Source organism: Oncorhynchus mykiss, chromosome 13, assembly GCF_057628025.1.
Source record: "Oncorhynchus mykiss isolate SJ-2025 chromosome 13, ASM5762802v1, whole genome shotgun sequence".
NCBI lineage: Eukaryota > Metazoa > Chordata > Actinopteri > Salmoniformes > Salmonidae > Oncorhynchus > Oncorhynchus mykiss.
Window position 1 is genome coordinate 80,630,727 of NC_143034.1, and position 20,830 is coordinate 80,651,556.

Sequence of the window (20,830 nt, forward strand, 5' to 3'; positions counted from 1 at the left end):
GTATAAACTCCATATATAAACTCAATGTATAAACTCAATGTATAAACTCCATATATAAACTCCATGTATAAACTCCATATATAAACTCCATATATAAACTCCATATATAATATATAAACTCCATATATAAACTCCATGTATAAACTCCATGTATAAACTCCATGTATAAACTCCATATATAAACTCCATGTATAAACTCCATATATAATATATAAACTCCATGTATAAACTCCATATATAAACTCCATATATAAACTCCATATATAAACTCCATATATAAACTCCATGTATAAACTCCATGTATAAACTCCATGTATAAACTCCATATATAAACTCCATGTATAAACTCCATATATATACTCCATATATAAACTCCATGTATAAACTCCATATATAAACTCCATATACTGTATAAACTCCATATATAAACTCCATGTATAAACTCCATGTATAAACTCCATGTATAAACTCCATGTATAAACTCCATGTATAAACTCCATGTATAAACTCCATATATAAACTCCATATATAAACTCCATATATAAACTCCATATATAAACTCCATATATAAACTCCATGTATAAACTCCATGTATAAACTCCATGTATAAACTCCATATATAAACTCCATGTATAAACTCCATATATAAACTCCATATATAAACTCCATGTATAAACTCCATATATAAACTCCATGTATAAACTCCATATATAAACTCCATATATAAACTCCATGTATAAACTCCATGTATAAACTCCATGTATAAACTCCATATATAAACTCCATATATAAACTCCATGTATAAACTCTATATATAAACTCCATATATAAACTCCATGTATAAACTCCATATATAATATATAAACTCCATGTATAAACTCCATGTATAAACTCCATGTATAAACTCCATGTATAAACTCCATATATAAACTCCATATATAAACTCCATATAAACTCCATGTATAAACTCCATGTATAAACTCCATATATAATATATAAACTCCATATATAAACTCCATGTATAAACTTCATGTATAAACTCCATATATAAACTCCATGTATAAACTCCATATATAAACTCCATATATAAACTCCATGTATAAACTCCATATATAAACTCCATATATAAACTCCATGTATAAACTCCATATATAATATATAAACTCCATGTATAAACTCCATATATAAACTCCATGTATAAACTCCATATATAAACTCCATATATAAACTCCATGTATAAACTCCATATATAATATATAAACTCCATGTATAAACTCCATATATAATATATAAACTCGATGTATAAACTCCATGTATAAACTCCATGTATAAACTCCATGTATAAACTCCATGTATAAACTCCATGTATAAACTCCATATATAAACTCCATATATAAACTCCATGTATAAACTCCATGTATAAACTCCATATATAATATATAAACTCCATATATAAACTCCATGTATAAACTCCATATATAAACTCCATATATAAACTCCATATATAAACTCCATGTATAAACTCCATATATAAACTCCATATATAAACTCCATATATAAACTCCATGTATAAACTCCATGTATAAACTCCATGTATAAACTCCATATATAAACTCCATATATAAACTCCATGTATAAACTCCATATATAAACTCCATATATAAACTCCATATATAAACTCCATGTATAAACTCCATGTATAAACTCCATATATAAACTCCATATATAAACTCCATATATAAACTCCATGTATAAACTCCATATATAATCTCCATATATAAACTCCATGTATAAACTCCATGTATAAACTCCATATATAAACTCCATGTATAAACTCCATATATAAACTCCATATATAAACTCCATGTATAAACTCCATATATAATATATAAACTCCATGTATAAACTCCATGTATAAACTCCATGTATAAACTCCATGTATAAACTCCATATATAAACTCCATATATAAACTCCATATAAACTCCATGTATAAACTCCATGTATAAACTCCATATATAATATATAAACTCCATATATAAACTCCATGTATAAACTTCATGTATAAACTCCACATATAAACTCCATGTATAAACTCCATATATAAACTCCATATATAAACTCCATGTATAAACTCCATATATAAACTCCATGTATAAACTCCATATATAATATATAAACTCCATGTATAAACTCCATATATAAACTCCATGTATAAACTCCATATATAAACTCCATATATAAACTCCATGTATAAACTCCATATATAATATATAAACTCCATGTATAAACTCCATATATAATATATAAACTCGATGTATAAACTCCATGTATAAACTCCATGTATAAACTCCATGTATAAACTCCATGTATAAACTCCATGTATAAACTCCATGTATAAACTCCATATATAAACTCCATATATAAACTCCATGTATAAACTCCATGTATAAACTCCATATATAATATATAAACTCCATATATAAACTCCATGTATAAACTCCATATATAAACTCCATATATAAACTCCATATATAATATATAAACTCCATATATAAACTCCATGTATAAACTCCATGTATAAACTCCATATTCAATATATAAACTCCATATATAAACTCCATATATAAACTCCATGTATAAACTCCATATATAAACTCCATATATAAACTCCATATATAATATATAAACTCCATATATAAACTCCATGTATAAACTCCATATATAAACTCCATATATAAACTCCATGTATAAACTCCATATATAAACTCCATGTATAAACTCCATGTATAAACTCCATATATAAACTCCATATATAAACTCCATATATAAACTCCATGTATAAACTCCATATATAAACTCCATATATAAACTCCATGTATAAACTCCATATATAAACTCCATATATAATATATAAACTCCATATATAAACTCCATGTATAAACTCCATATATAAACTCCATGTATAAACTCCATATATAAACTCCATATATAATATATAAACTCCATATATAAACTCCATGTATAAACTCCATGTATAAACTCCATGTATAAACTCCATGTATAAACTCCATGTATAAACTCCATGTATAAACTCCATGTATAAACTCCATATATAAACTCCATATATAAACTCCATATATAAACTCCATATATAAACTCCATGTATAAACTCCATATATAATATATAAACTCCATATATAAACTCCATGTATAAACTCCATATATAAACTCCATATATAAACTCCATATATAATATATAAACTCCATATATAAACTCCATGTATAAACTCCATGTATAAACTCCATATATAATATATAAACTCCATATATAAACTCCATGTATAAACTCCATGTATAAACTCCATATATAAACTCCATATATAAACTCCATGTATAAACTCCATGTATAAACTCCATATATAAACTCCATATATAAACTCCATGTATAAACTCCATGTATAAACTCCATATATAAACTCCATATATAAACTCCATGTATAAACTCCATGTATAAACTCCATGTATAAACTCCATATATAAACTCCATGTATAAACTCCATATATAAACTCCATATATAACATATAAACTCCATATATAAACTCCATGTATAAACTCCATATATAAACTCCATGTATAAACTCCATATATAAACTCCATATATAATATATAAACTCCATATATAAACTCCATGTATAAACTCCATATATAAACTCCATGTATAAACTCCATGTATAAACTCCATGTATAAAATCCATGTATAAACTCCATATATAAACTCCATATATAAACTCCATATATAAACTCCATATATAAACTGCATGTATAAACTCCATGTATAAACTCCATGTATAAACTCCATATATAAACTCCATATATAAACTCCATATATAAACTCCATATATAAACTCCATGTATAAACTCCATATACTGTATAAACTCCATGTATAAACTGCATGTATAAACTCCATGTATAAACTCCATATATAAACTCCATATATAAACTCCATGTATAAACTCCATGTATAAACTCCATGTATAAACTCCATGTATAAACTCCATATATAAACTCCATGTATAAACTCCATGTATAAACTCCATGTATAAACTCCATGTATAAACTCCATGTATAAACTCCATGTATAAACTCCATGTATAAACTCCATATATAAACTCCATGTATAAACTCCATGTATAAACTCCATATATAATATATAAACTCCATGTATAAACTCCATGTATAAACTCCATGTATAAACTCCATGTATAAACTCCATATATAATATATAAACTCCATATATAAACTCCATGTATAAACTCCATATATAAACTCCATATATAAACTCCATATATAATATATAAACTCCATATATAAACTCCATATATAAACTCCATGTATAAACTCCATGTATAAACTCCATGTATAAACTCCATGTATAAACTCCATATATAATATATAAACTCCATGTATAAACTCCATGTATAAACTCCATGTATAAACTCCATGTATAAACTCCATGTATAAACTCCATGTATAAACTCCATGTATAAACTCCATGTATAAACTCCATGTATAAACTCCATATATAATATATAAACTCCATATATAAACTCCATGTATAAACTCCATATATAAACTCCATATATAATATATAAACTCCATATATAAACTCCATATATAAACTCCATGTATAAACTCCATGTATAAACTCCATGTATAAACTCCATATATAATATATAAACTCCATATATAAACTCCATGTATAAACTCCATATATAAACTCCATGTATAAACTCCATATATAAACTCCATATATAATATATAAACTCCATATATAAACTCCATGTATAAACTCCATGTATAAACTCCATGTATAAACTCCATATATAATATATAAACTCCATATATAAGCTCCATGTATAAACTCCATATATAAACTCCATATATAAACTCCATATATAATATATAAACTCCATATATAAACTCCATGTATAAACTCCATGTATAAACTCCATGTATAAACTCCATGTATAAACTCCATGTATAAACTCCATGTATAAACTCCATATATAATATATAAACTCCATGTATAAACTCCATGTATAAACTCCATATATAAACTCCATATATAAACTCCATGTATAAACTCCATATATAAACTCCATATATAAACTCCATATATAATATATAAACTCCATATATAAACTCCATATATAATATATAAACTCCATGTATAAACTCCATATATAACCTCCATATATAAACTCCATATATAAACTCCATATATAAACTCCATATATAAACTCCATATATAAACTCCATATATAACCTCCATATATAAACTCCATATATAAACTCCATATATAAACTCCATATATAAACTCCATATATAAACTCCATGTACAAACTCCATGTATAAACTCCATGTATAAACTCCATGTATAAACTCCATGTATTAACTCCATATATAAACTCCATATATAATATATAAACTCCATATATAAACTCCATATATAATATATAAACTCCATATATAAACTCCATGTATTAACTACATATATAAACTCCATATATAAACTCCATATATAAACTCCATATATAAACTCCATATATAAACTCCATATATAAACTCCATATATAAACTCCATGTATAAACTCCATATATAATATATAAACTCCATTTATAAACTCCATATATAAACTCCCAGTAATTTATTGGGTTTTTACCAACGTTTCAGCATCACTGTGTCTTCTTCAGGGTGATGTCATGGGTCATGAATACTTGAACCAGGTTATGTAGACAAACAGTGAAATTAGTGCAACCAATGACAATAGTGAGGGGTGTGTCATAATTACTAAACCAATGACAATAGTGAGGGGTGTGTCATAATTACTAAACCAATGACAATAGTGAGGGGTGTGTCATAATTACTAAACCAATGACAATAGTGAGGGGTGTGTCATAATTATTAAGTTAATTAAAATTAATTAGTGAAACTGTTAAAAAACACTAGTTAATGGTGTATTAAATATGAATGCTATATGCTATCATATAGAAACCTAATTGAATATTCTACATAACATTACCATCAGCATACATACCTCCTCTCCTGTTACATTATTGTTTAGTTCAATTTCACCTATTTAATTGTTTCCTATTTCATGTAATGTTTTGGATCAACCATAATGCATAATAAGCATCATCAACAGGGGGACATATTGGATGCACTCTGATAAGATGTAGAAAGAATATATACATTTAAAAGAGAATTGTTCATAAGAAGGTCCTGAGATCAAAGTCAATATTCAGACCACTAGGGGTCAGTGTTTTTAGACAGGATATCCTGTCTCCCTCTGTAGTAGGAGGATCTCCATGTTACCTCCTCTACTTGGTAGAGCAACATGCTCAACGCCTGTGTATTTGAGGGAGGAGATTGGCTGGTTAGCTTCAATGAAGTGAGCTGCTACTGGATCGTCAATGTTCTTACACCTGATTGAGCGGCCACGGTAGCCTAGAGGTTAGAGTGTTGGGCTAGTAACTGAAACGTTGCAAGTGACCCACAGTGACGGTGTTCAGCTATGTGTTGTTTAATTGTCTTTCCGTTTGTCCTACGTAGGCTTTTCCACATGAACAGGTGATGAGATAGATTACTCCCTTGGTCTTGCATGAGATGATCCCTGTAGTTGGTCAACAAGTGATAACTGTTCACCAGATCCACATGTGTTTACCAGACACACATAGTCCACACCATATGTGTTTGGACAGTGAAGCTTACAGTTTTAAATGTGGTGCTGTACTCCAGCATTTTGGATTTGAGATAGAATGTTTCATATTAGGTGACAGTACAGAATGTCACCTTTAATTTGAGGTTTATGGTGAGAGGTTAGCATGTTTTGTTGTAGCCTCTTATTGGTAATGGTGAAAGGTTAGCATGTTTTGTTGTAGTCTCTGTTATTGGTAATGGTGAGAGGTTAGTATGTTTTGTTGTAGCCTCTGTTATTGGTAATGGTGAGAGGTTAGCATGTTTTGTTGTAGTCTCTGTTATTGGTAATGGTGAGAGGTTAGCATGTTTTGTTGTAGCCTCTGTTATTGGTAATGGTGAGAGGTTAGCATGTTTTGTTGTAGCCTCTGTTATTGGTGATGGTGAGAGGTTAGCATGTTTTGTTGTAGTCTCTGTTATTGGTAATGGTGAGAGGTTAGCATGTTTTGTTGTAGCCTCTGTTATTGGTAATGGTGAGAGGTTAGCATGTTTTGTTGTAGCCTCTGTTATTGGTAATGGTGAGAGGTTAGCATGTTTTGTTGTAGCCTCTGTTACTGCCACTATTTTCACCACCAAAGAATATCAGTGTGATTTTAATATGATTTGACTCTTTGCAGGCTGTCACGCTGTCTAGTCACAGAGGAAGCCTGTGATTCTCTGGTCTCAGCTCTGAGGTCAAACCCCTCACACCTGAGAGAGCTGGACCTGAGCTACAATCACCCAGGAGACTCAGGAGTCAGACTGCTCTCTGCTGGACTGGAGGATCCACACTGCAGACTGGAGAAACTCAAGTATGTAGAGGGTTTATGTCAATGTTCATATCAGACATGTTTGACTTATCAGGCCAGTTAAGACAAACATTCTGAACACCACTTGGACAAATTATATGCTGACGGTGTGTTTGTGTCCAGTGTGTGTGTGTGTGTGAAACACTCACACACTGGTCACATACACACATGGCACACACAGGACACACAAACGCACACACTAGACACACAAACAGGACACACAACACACACACACACACACACTGACTTGACCCTGTGTGTGTGTCCAGTGTATGTGTGTGTCCAGTGTATGTGTGTCCCCAGTATGTGTGTGTGTGCGTGTGCGTTCAGGTGTATCCCTCAATGACTGTCTGTTCTTCTGCTTACCGCTACAGTGTGGAACATGGTGGAGAGAACAGAATGAAACCTGGGCTTAGAAAATGTGAGTGTTGACTGCTGTGAAGAATATGACTAAGAATAAGTCTTAATTCAAGTTAAGTCAAAGACCACCATCATTACTGACTTGGTCATATTAAATATCAGCTGTAGTTCTACAGAAGCAGAAATCAGGGACACCAAAGTTTACAAAGAGTTGCTTTGACAATGTGTGCGTGTGTGTGTGTGTAATTAATAGGAATAAGTGAAGGTCAAAAAGTGAGTTAACATTCTAATGTGAATGATGATTTCTAATATTGTGTCTGGTTTCATCCATCAGATGTCTGTGATCTCACACTGGACCCAAACACAGTAAACAGAAACCTCTCTCTGTCTGAGGAGAACAGAAAGGTGACATGTAGGAGAGAGAAGCAGCCGTATCCTGATCACCCAGAGAGATTTGAGGGCTGTAGACAGGTGCTGTGTAGAGAGGGTCTGACTGGGCGCTGTTACTGGGAGGTAGAGTGGAGTGGGAGAAGGGCTGTTATAGGAGTGACATATAAAGGAATCAGCAGGAGAGGAAGGGTTAAGGACTGTTGTCTTGGATACAATGACAAGTCCTGGAGGCTGTTCTGCTCTGACTACAGTTACACTGCCTGTCACAATAATAAACCCACTACCATAGACGTCCTCTACTCCAGCTCCCACAGAGTAGGAGTGTATCTGGACTGGCCAGCCGGCACTCTGTCCTTCTATAGAGCCTCCTCTGACACACTGACCCACCTGATCACATTCACCTCCACATTCACTGAGACCCTCTATCCAGGGTTTGGGGTTTGGGATGATGGTGACTCAGTGTCCCTGTAAATACACACACTGAACACACACACACACACACTGGACACACGCACACACACTGGACACACACACACACACACTGGACACACACACACACACACTGGACACACACGCACACACACTGGACACACACGCACACACACTGGACACACACTGTAAGGGTTTTGACTTGAGATTATTATTTATAGGGGTGCCAGGTAGGTTGTGCCTACCAGAGAAAACATTGGTTTCTCCTTTTAGTTTGGGAGGGAATGAGTCCCATCTGGCCCGTCAAGTCTACACCAATACAAAGGACTTATGTAAAAGTCAGGATGGAAATAAACTTTTCAGAAACCCTTAAAACATTGAAAAGAACTTCAAAAACAACTATATTATTTTGCGTGGGTTGTATTAGCAACATCAATGGATTACACACACATCATAATATAACACAATGAGTTCTGGTTCCTCCAGAAATGTCCTGTACCTCGGCCCTAAAAAGAGTCCAGCCCGGTAAAGGAGTTCAGGGAACTCCCTTGACCTTAGTCACGCAATGTTTGTCCGTTCATTCCGTGTAGCGTAAACCCAGTATTAATCATACAATCAATATCACAATATTTTACCACAGAACTTTAAAGCGTATCAACTCTTACTAAGTCCTCAACTACATCTAACTACATAAATCATCACCGTATACATCATATCAAAACAAACGAAATACCGTATACAAAAAGGTGGTGGTCAGTCAGACAATCCGATCCGCCAACAGATCTCCAGCGGAGAAAGGCCATGAAGAACGGAGAGGTGTAGTCCACGGACGCAAAGAGTGGATCCGATCCTGGGTAAACTCTCTTAGGCACACACACACACACACACACACGCTGGACAAACACACACACGCTGGACACACACACACGCTGGGGACACACACACACACCGGACACACACACACTCTGGACACACACACACACACATGCTGGACACACACACACACGCTGGAAACACACACACAGGCTGGACACACACACACTCTGGACACACACACACACACGCTGGACACACACACACGCTGGAAACACACACACGCACACACACACAGTGAACACACACACACATGCTGGACACACACACACGCTGGACACACACACACACACACACACGCTGGACACACACACACTCTGGACACACACACACACTGGACACACACACACCCGCTGGACACACACACACTGGACACCCACTCGACACACACACATTGACAAACACACACACACACACACAGGACTCACATACACATGCACTGGACACACACACACTCACACTGGACACACACCCACCTCTACTTCACTGTGTTATAATGGGCCTTATCCTTGTTATGTCACCTCTGTAACCAGGTATCAAACATACTGACCTTTCTGACCCTGTCCCATTGCTCTACTTTCTAGTACTGAACATTTAAAATCCTCTGGGTTTTGTTTAGTGTCCATTTACTTATGTATGATGTATTTGTTGTGTATTGGGGTTGTGCAGCAGAGCATCATGGGGGTTTGTATGTGTAGAGATGATCCCGTTCCAGATAAATGGTTGAACTGATTCCTGTCTCCCGTCTCATCATTATTGAATTGTCATACAGACCTGGTTATGAAACCCACAAAACATAACAACAGATTGGTGATGAGTCTGAATCTACAGGAACTATTCTGTCTGGAAGAAGATGGTTTTTGCAAATGTTTATAATGGTTATTTTCTGTGGTAATGTTAACACAGTGTATTACTAGCAGAGGGAAGTGCATAGTGGAGCTAACAGAGAGAGTTAACATCATCATGGAGGGAAGTGGAGCTAACAGAGAGAGTTAACATCATCATGGAGGGAAGTGGAGCTAACAGAGAGAGTTAACATCATCATGGAGGGAAGTGGAGCTAACAGAGAGAGTTAACATCATCATGGAGGGAAGTGGAGCTAACAGAGAGAGTTAACATCATCATGGAGGGAAGTGGAGCTAACAGAGAGAGTTAACATCATCATGGAGGGAAGTGGAGCTAACAGAGAGAGTTAACATCGTCATGGAGGGAAGTGGACCTAACAGAGAGAGTTAACATCATCATGGAGGGAAGTGGAGCTAACAGAGAGAGTTAACATCGTCATGGAGGGAGGTGGAGCTAACAGAGAGAGTTAACATCATCATGGAGGGAAGTGGAGCTAACAGAGAGAGTTAACATCGTCATGGAGGGAAGTGGAGCTAACATCATCATGAAGGGAAGTGGAGCTAACAGAGAGAGTTGACATCATCATGAAGGGAAGTGGAGCTAACAGAGAGAGTTAACATCATCATGGAGGGAAGTGGAGCTAACAGAGAGAGTTAACATCATCATGGAGGGAAGTGGAGCTAACAGAGAGAGTTAACATCGTCATGGAGGGAAGTGGAGCTAACATCATCATGAAGGGAAGTGGAGCTAACAGAGAGAGTTAACATCATCATGAAGGGAAGTGGAGCTAACAGAAAGAGTTAACATCATCATGGAGGGAAGTGGAGCTAACAGAGAGAGTTAACATCGTCATGGAGGGAAGTGGACCTAACAGAGAGAGTTAACATCATCATGGAGGGAAGTGGAGCTAACAGAGAGAGTTAACATCGTCATGGAGGGAAGTGGACCTAACAGAGAGAGTTAACATCATCATGGAGGGAAGAGGAGCTAACAGAGAGAGTTAACATCATCATGGAGGGATGTGCATAGTGGAGCTAACAGAGAGAGTTAACATCATCATGGAGGGAAGTGGAGCTAACAGAGAGTTAACATCATCATGGAGGGAAGTGCATAGTGGAGCTAACAGAGAGAGTTAACATCATCATGGAGGGAAGTGGAGCTAACAGAGAGAGTTAACATCATCATGGAGGGAAGTGGAGCTAACAGAGAGAGTTAACATCATCATGGAGGGAAGTGGAGCTAACAGAGAGAGTTAACATCATCATGGAGGGAAGTGGAGCTAGCAGAGAGAGTTAACATCATCATGGAGGGAAGTGGAGCTAGCAGAGAGAGTTAACATCATCATGGAGGGAAGTGGAGCTAACAGAGAGAGTTAACATCATCATGGAGGGAAGTGGAGGTAACAGAGAGAGTTAACATCATCATGGAGGGAAGAGGAGCTAACAGAGAGAGTTAACATCATCATGGAGGGATGTGCATAGTGGAGCTAACAGAGAGAGTTAACATCATCATGGAGGGAAGTGGAGCTAACAGAGAGTTAACATCATCATGGAGGGAAGTGCATAGTGGAGCTAACAGAGAGAGTTAACATCATCATGGAGGGAAGTGGAGCTAACAGAGAGAGTTAACATCATCATGGAGGGAAGTGGAGCTAACAGAGAGAGTTAACATCATCATGGAGGGAAGTGGAGCTAACAGAGAGAGTTAACATCATCATGGAGGGAAGTGGAGCTAACAGAGAGAGTTAACATCATCATGGAGGGAAGTGGAGCTAACAGAGAGAGTTAACATCATCATGGAGGGAAGTGGAGCTAACAGAGAGAGTTAACATCATCATGGAGGGAAGTGGAGCTAACAGAGAGAGTTAACATCATCATGGAGGGAAGTGGAGCTAACAGAGAGAGTTAACATCATCATGGAGGGAAGTGGAGCTAACAGAGAGAGTTAACATCATCATGGAGGGAAGTGGAGCTAACAGAGAGAGTTAACATCATCATGGAGGGAAGTGGAGCTAACAGAGAGAGTTAACATCATCATGGAGGGAAGTGTAGCTAACAGAGAGAGTTAACATCATCATGAAGGGAAGTGGAGCTAACAGAGAGAGTTAACATCATCATGGAGGGAAGTGGAGCTAGCAGAGAGAGTTAACATCATCATGGAGGGAAGTGGAGCTAACAGAGAGAGTTAACATCATCATGGAGGGAAGTGGAGCTAACAGAAAGAGTTAACATCATCATGTAGGGAAGTGGAGCTAACAGAGAGAGTTAACATCATCATGGAGGGAAGTGGAGCTAACAGAGAGAGTTAACATCATCATGAAGGGAAGTGGAGCTAACAGAGAGAGTTAACATCGTCATGGAGGGAGGTGGAGGTAACAGAGAGAGTTAACATCATCAAGGAGGGAAGTGGAGCTAACAGAGAGAGTTAACATCATCATGGAGGGAGGTGGAGGTAACAGAGAGAGTTAACATCATCAAGGAGGGAAGTGGAGGTAACAGAGAGAGTTAACATCATCAAGGAGGGAAGTGGAGCTAACAGAGAGAGTTAACATCATCATGGAGGGAGGTGGAGGTAACAGAGAGAGTTAACATCATCATGGAGGGAAGTGGAGCTAACAGAGAGAGTTAACATCGTCATGGAGGGAAGTGGAGCTAACAGAGAGAGTTAACATCATCATGGAGGGAAGTGGAGCTAACAGAGAAAGTTAACATCATCATGGAGGGAAGTGGAGCTAACAGAGAGAGTTAACATCATCATGGAGGGAAGTGGAGCTAACAGAGAGAGTTAACATCGTCATGGAGGGAAGTGGACCTAACGGAGAGAGTTAACATCATCATGGAGGGAAGTGGAGCTAACAGAGAAAGTTAACATCATCATGGAGGGAAGTGGAGCTAACAGAGAGAGTTAACATCATCATGGAGGGAAGTGGAGCTAACAGAGAGAGTTAACATCATCATGGAGGGAAGTGGAGCTAACAGAGAGAGTTAACATCATCATGAAGGGAAGTGGAGCTAACAGAGAGAGTTAACATCATCATGGAGGGAAGTGGAGCTAACAGAGAGAGTTAACATCATCATGGAGGGAGGTGGAGGTAACAGAGAGAGTTAACATCATCATGGAGGGAAGTGGAGCTAACAGAGAGAGTTAACATCATCATGGAGGGAAGTGGAGCTAACAGAGAGAGTTAACATCATCATGAAGGGAAGTGGAGCTAACAGAGAGAGTTAACATCATCATGGAGGGAAGTGGAGCTAACAGAGAGAGTTAACATCATCATGGAGGGAAGTTTAGCTAACAGAAAGAGTTAACATCATCATGAAGGGAAGTGGAGCTAACAGAGAGAGTTAACATCGTCATGGAGGGAGGTGGAGGTAACAGAGAGAGTTAACATCATCAAGGAGGGAAGTGGAGCTAACAGAGAGAGTTAACATCATCATGGAGGGAGGTGGAGGTAACAGAGAGAGTTAACATCATCAAGGAGGGAAGTGGAGCTAACAGAGAGAGTTAACATCATCATGAAGGGAAGTGGAGTTAACAGAGAGAGTTAACATCATCATGGAGGGAAGTGGAGCTAACAGAGAGAGTTAACATCATCATGGAGGGAAGTGGAGCTAACAGAGAGAGTTAACATCGTCATGGAGGGAAGTGGAGCTAACAGAGAGAGTTAACATCGTCATGGAGGGAAGTGGACCTAACGGAGAGAGTTAACATCATCATGGAGGGAAGTGGAGCTAACAGAGAGAGTTAACATCATCATGGAGGGAAGTGGAGCTAACAGAGAGAGTTAACATCATCATGGAGGGAAGTGGAGCTAACAGAGAGAGTTAACATCATCATGGAGGGAAGTGGAGGTAACAGAGAGAGTTAACATCATCATGTAGGGAAGTGGAGCTAACAGAGAGAGTTAACATCATCATGGAGGGAAGTGGAGCTAACAGAGAGAGTTAACATCATCATGGAGGGAGGTGGAGGTAACAGAGAGAGTTAACATCATCAAGGAGGGAAGTGGAGCTAAGAGAGAGAGTTAACATCATCATGAAGGGAAGTGGAGCTAACAGAGAGAGTTAACATCATCATGAAAGGAAGTGGAGATAACAGAGAGAGTTAACATCATCATGGAGGGAAGTGGAGCTAACAGAGAGAGTTAACATCATCATGGAGGGAAGTGGAGCTAACAGAGAGAGTTAACATCATCATGGAGGGAGGTGGAGGTAACAGAGAGAGTTAACATCATCATGGAGGGAAGTGGAGCTAACAGAGAGAGTTAACATCATCATGAAGGGAAGTGGAGCTAACAGAGAGAGTTAACATCATCATGGAGGGAAGTGGAGCTAGCAGAGAGAGTTAACATCATCATGGAGGGAAGTGGAGCTAACAGAGAGAGTTAACATCATCATGGAGGGAAGTGGAGCTAACAGAAAGAGTTAACATCATCATGTAGGGAAGTGGACTTAACAGAGAGAGTTAACATCATCATGGAGGGAAGTGGAGCTAACAGAGAGAGTTAACATCATCATGAAGGGAAGTGGAGCTAACAGAGAGAGTTAACATCGTCATGGAGGGAGGTGGAGCTAACAGAGAGAGTTAACATCATCATGGAGGGAAGTGGAGCTAACAGAGAGAGTTAACATCGTCATGGAGGGAAGTGGAGCTAACATCATCATGAAGGGAAGTGGAGCTAACAGAGAGAGTTAACATCATCATGGAGGGAAGTGGAGCTAACAGAGAGAGTTAACATCGTCATGGAGGGAAGTGGAGCTAACATCATCATGAAGGGAAGTGGAGCTAACAGAGAGAGTTAACATCATCATGGAGGGAAGTGGAGCTAACAGAGAGAGTTAACATCATCATGGAGGGAAGTGGAGCTAACAGAGAGAGTTAACATCATCATGGAGGGAAGTGGAGATAACAGAGAGAGTTAACATCATCATGGAGGGAAGTGGAGCTAACAGAGAGAGTTAACATCATCATGGAGGGAAGTGGAGCTAACAGAGAGAGTTAACATCATCATGGAGGGAAGTGCATAGTGGAGCTAACAGAGAGAGTTAACATCATCATGGAGGGAAGTGGAGCTAACAGAGAGAGTTAACATCATCATGGAGGGAAGTGGAGCTAACAGAGAGAGTTAACATCATCATGGAGGGAAGTGGAGCTAACAGAGAGAGTTAACATCATCATGGAGGGAAGTGGAGCTAACAGAGAGAGTTAACATCATCATGGAGGGAAGTGTAGCTAACAGAGAGAGTTAACATCATCATGAAGGGAAGTGGAGCTAACAGAGAGAGTTAACATCATCATGGAGGGAAGTGGAGCTAGCAGAGAGAGTTAACATCATCATGGAGGGAAGTGGAGCTAACAGAGAGAGTTAACATCATCATGGAGGGAAGTGGAGCTAACAGAAAGAGTTAACATCATCATGTAGGGAAGTGGAGCTAACAGAGAGAGTTAACATCATCATGGAGGGAAGTGGAGCTAACAGAGAGAGTTAACATCATCATGAAGGGAAGTGGAGCTAACAGAGAGAGTTAACATCGTCATGGAGGGAGGTGGAGGTAACAGAGAGAGTTAACATCATCAAGGATGGAAGTGGAGCTAACAGAGAGAGTTAACATCATCATGGAGGGAGGTGGAGGTAACAGAGAGAGTTAACATCATCAAGGAGGGAAGTGGAGCTAACAGAGAGAGTTAACATCATCATGAAGGGAAGTGGAGCTAACAGAGAGAGTTAACATCATCATGGAGGGAAGTGGAGCTAACAGAGAGAGTTAACATCATCATGGAGGGAAGTGGAGCTAACAGAGAGAGTTAACATCATCATGGAGGGAAGTGGAGCTAACAGAGAGAGTTAACATCATCATGGAGGGAAGTGGAGCTAACAGAGAGAGTTAACATCATCATGGAGGGAAGTTTAGCTAACAGAGAGAGTTAACATCGTCATGGAGGGAAGTGGAGCTAACAGAGAGAGTTAACATCGTCATGGAGGGAAGTGGACCTAACGGAGAGAGTTAACATCATCATGGAGGGAAGTGGAGCTAACAGAGAAAGTTAACATCATCATGGAGGGAAGTGGAGCTAACAGAGAGAGTTAACATCATCATGGAGGGAAGTGGAGCTAACAGAGAGAGTTAACATCATCATGGAGGGAAGTGGAGCTAACAGAGAGAGTTAACATCATCATGAAGGGAAGTGGAGCTAACAGAGAGAGTTAACATCATCATGGAGGGAAGTGGAGCTAACAGAGAGAGTTAACATCATCATGGAGGGAGGTGGAGGTAACAGAGAGAGTTAGCTCCACTTCCCTCCATGATGATGTTAACTCTCTCTGTTAGCTCCACTTCCCTCCATGATGATGTTAACAGAGAGAGTTAACATCATCATGGAGGGAAGTGGAGCTAACAGAGAGAGTTAACATCGTCATGGAGGGAAGTGGAGCTAACATCATCATGAAGGGAAGTGGAGCTAACAGAGAGAGTTAACATCATCATGAAGGGAAGTGGAGCTAACAGAGAGAGTTAACATCATCAAGGAGGGAAGTGGAGCTAACAGAGAGAGTTAACATCATCATGAAGGGAAGTGGAGCTAACAGAGAGAGTTAACATCATCATGAAAGGAAGTGGAGCTAACAGAGAGAGTTAACATCATCATGGAGGGAAGTGGAGCTAACAGAGAGAGTTAACATCATCATGGAGGGAAGTGGAGCTAACAGAGAGAGTTAACATCGTCATGGAGGGAAGTGGAGCTAACAGAGAGAGTTAACATCATCATGGAGGGAAGTGGAGCTAACAGAGAAAGTTAACATCATCATGGAGGGAAGTGGAGCTAACAGAGAGAGTTAACATCATCATGGAGGGAAGTGGAGCTAACAGAGAGAGTTAACATCGTCATGGAGGGAAGTGGACCTAACGGAGAGAGTTAACATCATCATGGAGGGAAGTGGAGCTAACAGAGAAAGTTAACATCATCATGGAGGGAAGTGGAGCTAACAGAGAGAGTTAACATCATCATGGAGGGAAGTGGAGCTAACAGAGAGAGTTAACATCATCATGGAGGGAAGTGGAGCTAACAGAGAGAGTTAACATCATCATGAAGGGAAGTGGAGCTAACAGAGAGAGTTAACATCATCATGGAGGGAAGTGGAGCTAAAAGAGAGAGTTAACATCATCATGGAGGGAGGTGGAGGTAACAGAGAGAGTTAACATCATCATGGAGGGAAGTGGAGCTAACAGAGAGAGTTAACATCATCATGGAGGGAAGTGGAGCTAACAGAGAGAGTTAACATCATCATGAAGGGAAGTGGAGCTAACAGAGAGAGTTAACATCATCATGGAGGGAAGTGGAGCTAACAGAGAGAGTTAACATCATCATGGAGGGAAGTTTAGCTAACAGAAAGAGTTAACATCATCATGAAGGGAAGTGGAGCTAACAGAGAGAGTTAACATCGTCATGGAGGGAGGTGGAGGTAACAGAGAGAGTTAACATCATCAAGGAGGGAAGTGGAGCTAACAGAGAGAGTTAACATCATCATGGAGGGAGGTGGAGGTAACAGAGAGAGTTAACATCATCAAGGAGGGAAGTGGAGCTAACAGAGAGAGTTAACATCATCATGAAGGGAAGTGGAGTTAACAGAGAGAGTTAACATCATCATGGAGGGAAGTGGAGCTAACAGAGAGAGTTAACATCATCATGGAGGGAAGTGGAGCTAACAGAGAGAGTTAACATCATCATGGAGGGAAGTGGAGCTAACAGAGAGAGTTAACATCATCATGAAGGGAAGTGGAGCTAACAGAGAGAGTTAACATCATCATGAAGGGAAGTGGAGCTAACAGAGAGAGTTAACATCATCATGAAAGGAAGTGGAGATAACAGAGAGAGTTAACATCATCATGGAGGGAAGTGGAGCTAACAGAGAGAGTTAACATCATCATGGAGGGAAGTGGAGCTAACAGAGAGAGTTAACATCATCATGGAGGGAAGTGGAGGTAACAGAGAGAGTTAACATTATCATGTAGGGAAGTGGAGCTAACAGAGAGAGTTAACATCATCATGGAGGGAAGTGGAGCTAACAGAGAGAGTTAACATCATCATGGAGGGAGGTGGAGGTAACAGAGAGAGTTAACATCATCAAGGAGGGAAGTGGAGCTAACAGAGAGAGTTAACATCATCATGAAGGGAAGTGGAGCTAACAGAGAGAGTTAACATCATCATGAAAGGAAGTGGAGATAACAGAGAGAGTTAACATCATCATGGAGGGAAGTGGAGCTAACAGAGAGAGTTAACATCATCATGGAGGGAAGTGGAGCTAACAGAGAGAGTTAACATCATCATGGAGGGAAGTGGAGCTAACAGAGAGAGTTAACATCATCATGGAGGGAAGTGGAGCTAACAGAGAGAGTTAACATCATCATGGAGGGAAGTGGAGCTAACAGAGAGAGTTAACATCGTCATGGAGGGAAGTGGAGCTAACAGAGAGAGTTAACATCGTCATGGAGGGAAGTGGACCTAACGGAGAGAGTTAACATCATCATGGAGGGAAGTGGAGCTAACAGAGAAAGTTAACATCATCATGGAGGGAAGTGGAGCTAACAGAGAGAGTTAACATCATCATGGAGGGAAGTGGAGCTAACAGAGAGAGTTAACATCATCATGGAGGGAAGTGGAGCTAACAGAGAGAGTTAACATCATCATGAAGGGAAGTGGAGCTAACAGAGAGAGTTAACATCATCATGGAGGGAAGTGGAGCTAACAGAGAGAGTTAACATCATCATGGAGGGAGGTGGAGGTAACAGAGAGAGTTAACATCATCATGGAGGGAAGTGGAGCTAACAGAGAGAGTTAACATCATCATGAAGGGAAGTGGAGCTAACAGAGAGAGTTAACATCATCATGGAGGGAAGTGGAGCTAGCAGAGAGAGTTAACATCATCATGGAGGGAAGTGGAGCTAACAGAGAGAGTTAACATCATCATGGAGGGAAGTGGAGCTAACAGAAAGAGTTAACATCATCATGTAGGGAAGTGGACTTAACAGAGAGAGTTAACATCATCATGGAGGGAAGTGGAGCTAACAGAGAGAGTTAACATCATCATGAAGGGAAGTGGAGCTAACAGAGAGAGTTAACATCGTCATGGAGGGAGGTGGAGCTAACAGAGAGAGTTAACATCATCATGGAGGGAAGTGGAGCTAACAGAGAGAGTTAACATCGTCATGGAGGGAAGTGGAGCTAACATCATCATGAAGGGAAGTGGAGCTAACAGAGAGAGTTAACATCATCATGAAGGGAAGTGGAGCTAACAGAGAGAGTTAACATCATCATGGAGGGAAGTGGAGATAACAGAGAGAGTTAACATCATCATGGAGGGAAGTGGAGCTAACAGAGAGAGTTAACATCATCATGGAGGGAAGTGGAGCTAACAGAGAGAGTTAACATCATCATGGAGGGAAGTGCATAGTGGAGCTAACAGAGAGAGTTAACATCATCATGGAGGGAAGTGGAGCTAACAGAGAGAGTTAACATCATCATGGAGGGAAGTGGAGCTAACAGAGAGAGTTAACATCGTCATGGAGGGAAGTGGAGCTAACAGAGAGAGTTAACATCATCATGGAGGGAAGTAGAGCTAACAGAGAAAGTTAACATCATCATGGAGGGAAGTGGAGCTAACAGAGAGAGTTAACATCATCATGGAGGGAAGTGGAGCTAACAGAGAGAGTTAACATCATCATGGAGGGAAGTGGAGCTAACAGAGAGAGTTAACATCATCATGGAGGGAAGTGTAGCTAACAGAGAGTTAACATCATCATGGAGGGAAGTGGAGCTAACAGAGAGAGTTAACATCATCATGGAGGGAAGTGGAGCTAACAGAGAGAGTAAACATCATGGAGGGAAGTGGAGCTAACAGAGAGAGTTAACATCATCATGGAGGGAAGTGGAGCTAACAGAGAGAGTTAACATCGTCATGGAGGGAAGTGGAGCTAACAGAGAGAGTTAACATCATCATGGAGGGAAGTGGAGCTAACAGAGAGAGTTAACATCATCATGGAGGGAAGTGGAGCTAACAGAGAGAGTTAACATCATCATGGAGGGAAGTGGAGCTAACAGAGAGAGTTAACATCATCATGGAGGGAAGTGGAGCTAACAGAGAGAGTTAACATCATCATGGAGGGAAGTGTAGCTAACAGAGAGTTAACATCATCATGGAGGGAAGTGGAGCTAACAGAGAGAGTTAACATCATCATGGAGGGAAGTGGAGCTAACAGAGAGAGTAAACATCATGGAGGGAAGTGGAGCTAACAGAGAGAGTTAACATCATCATGGAGGGAAGTGGAGCTAACAGAGAGAGTTAACATCATCATGGAGGGAAGTGGAGCTAACAGAGAGAGTTAGCAT

General features: G+C 39.1%; 4 protein-coding genes across 7 annotated transcripts in view; 1 reads left to right on the top strand and 3 right to left on the bottom strand.

Annotated features, from left to right (window-relative positions):
* The window catches only part of LOC118937868 (stonustoxin subunit beta-like), a 397,513-nt gene extending 387,180 nt beyond the window's left edge, over positions 1 to 10,333 (top strand). For 2 of the 4 annotated variants that reach the window (XM_090197881.1, XM_090197882.1), the window contains exons 3-5: positions 7,379 to 7,552; positions 7,924 to 7,970; positions 8,244 to 10,333. In XM_090197881.1, coding sequence (XP_090054007.1) covers positions 7,379 to 7,552; positions 7,924 to 7,970; positions 8,244 to 8,770 — 748 coding nt within the window. In that variant the 3' untranslated portion in view covers positions 8,771 to 10,333. Of the gene's footprint in view, positions 1 to 6,466; positions 6,636 to 7,378; positions 7,553 to 7,879; positions 7,971 to 8,243 lie in introns of those variants that run through there. The other 2 variants (XM_090197883.1, XM_090197884.1) reach the window with 2 other exon arrangements.
* LOC110512533 (NLR family CARD domain-containing protein 3-like) overlaps positions 1 to 20,830 on the bottom strand; it is a 223,892-nt gene that overhangs the window by 171,160 nt on the left and 31,902 nt on the right. The window lies entirely within an intron of this gene.
* Positions 1 to 20,830, bottom strand: part of LOC110516333 (NLR family CARD domain-containing protein 3-like) — a 369,172-nt gene that overhangs the window by 88,801 nt on the left and 259,541 nt on the right. The gene's annotated exons all lie outside the window — the stretch shown is intronic.
* Positions 1 to 20,830, bottom strand: part of LOC149979039 (NLR family CARD domain-containing protein 3-like) — a 316,914-nt gene that overhangs the window by 36,556 nt on the left and 259,528 nt on the right. The window lies entirely within an intron of this gene.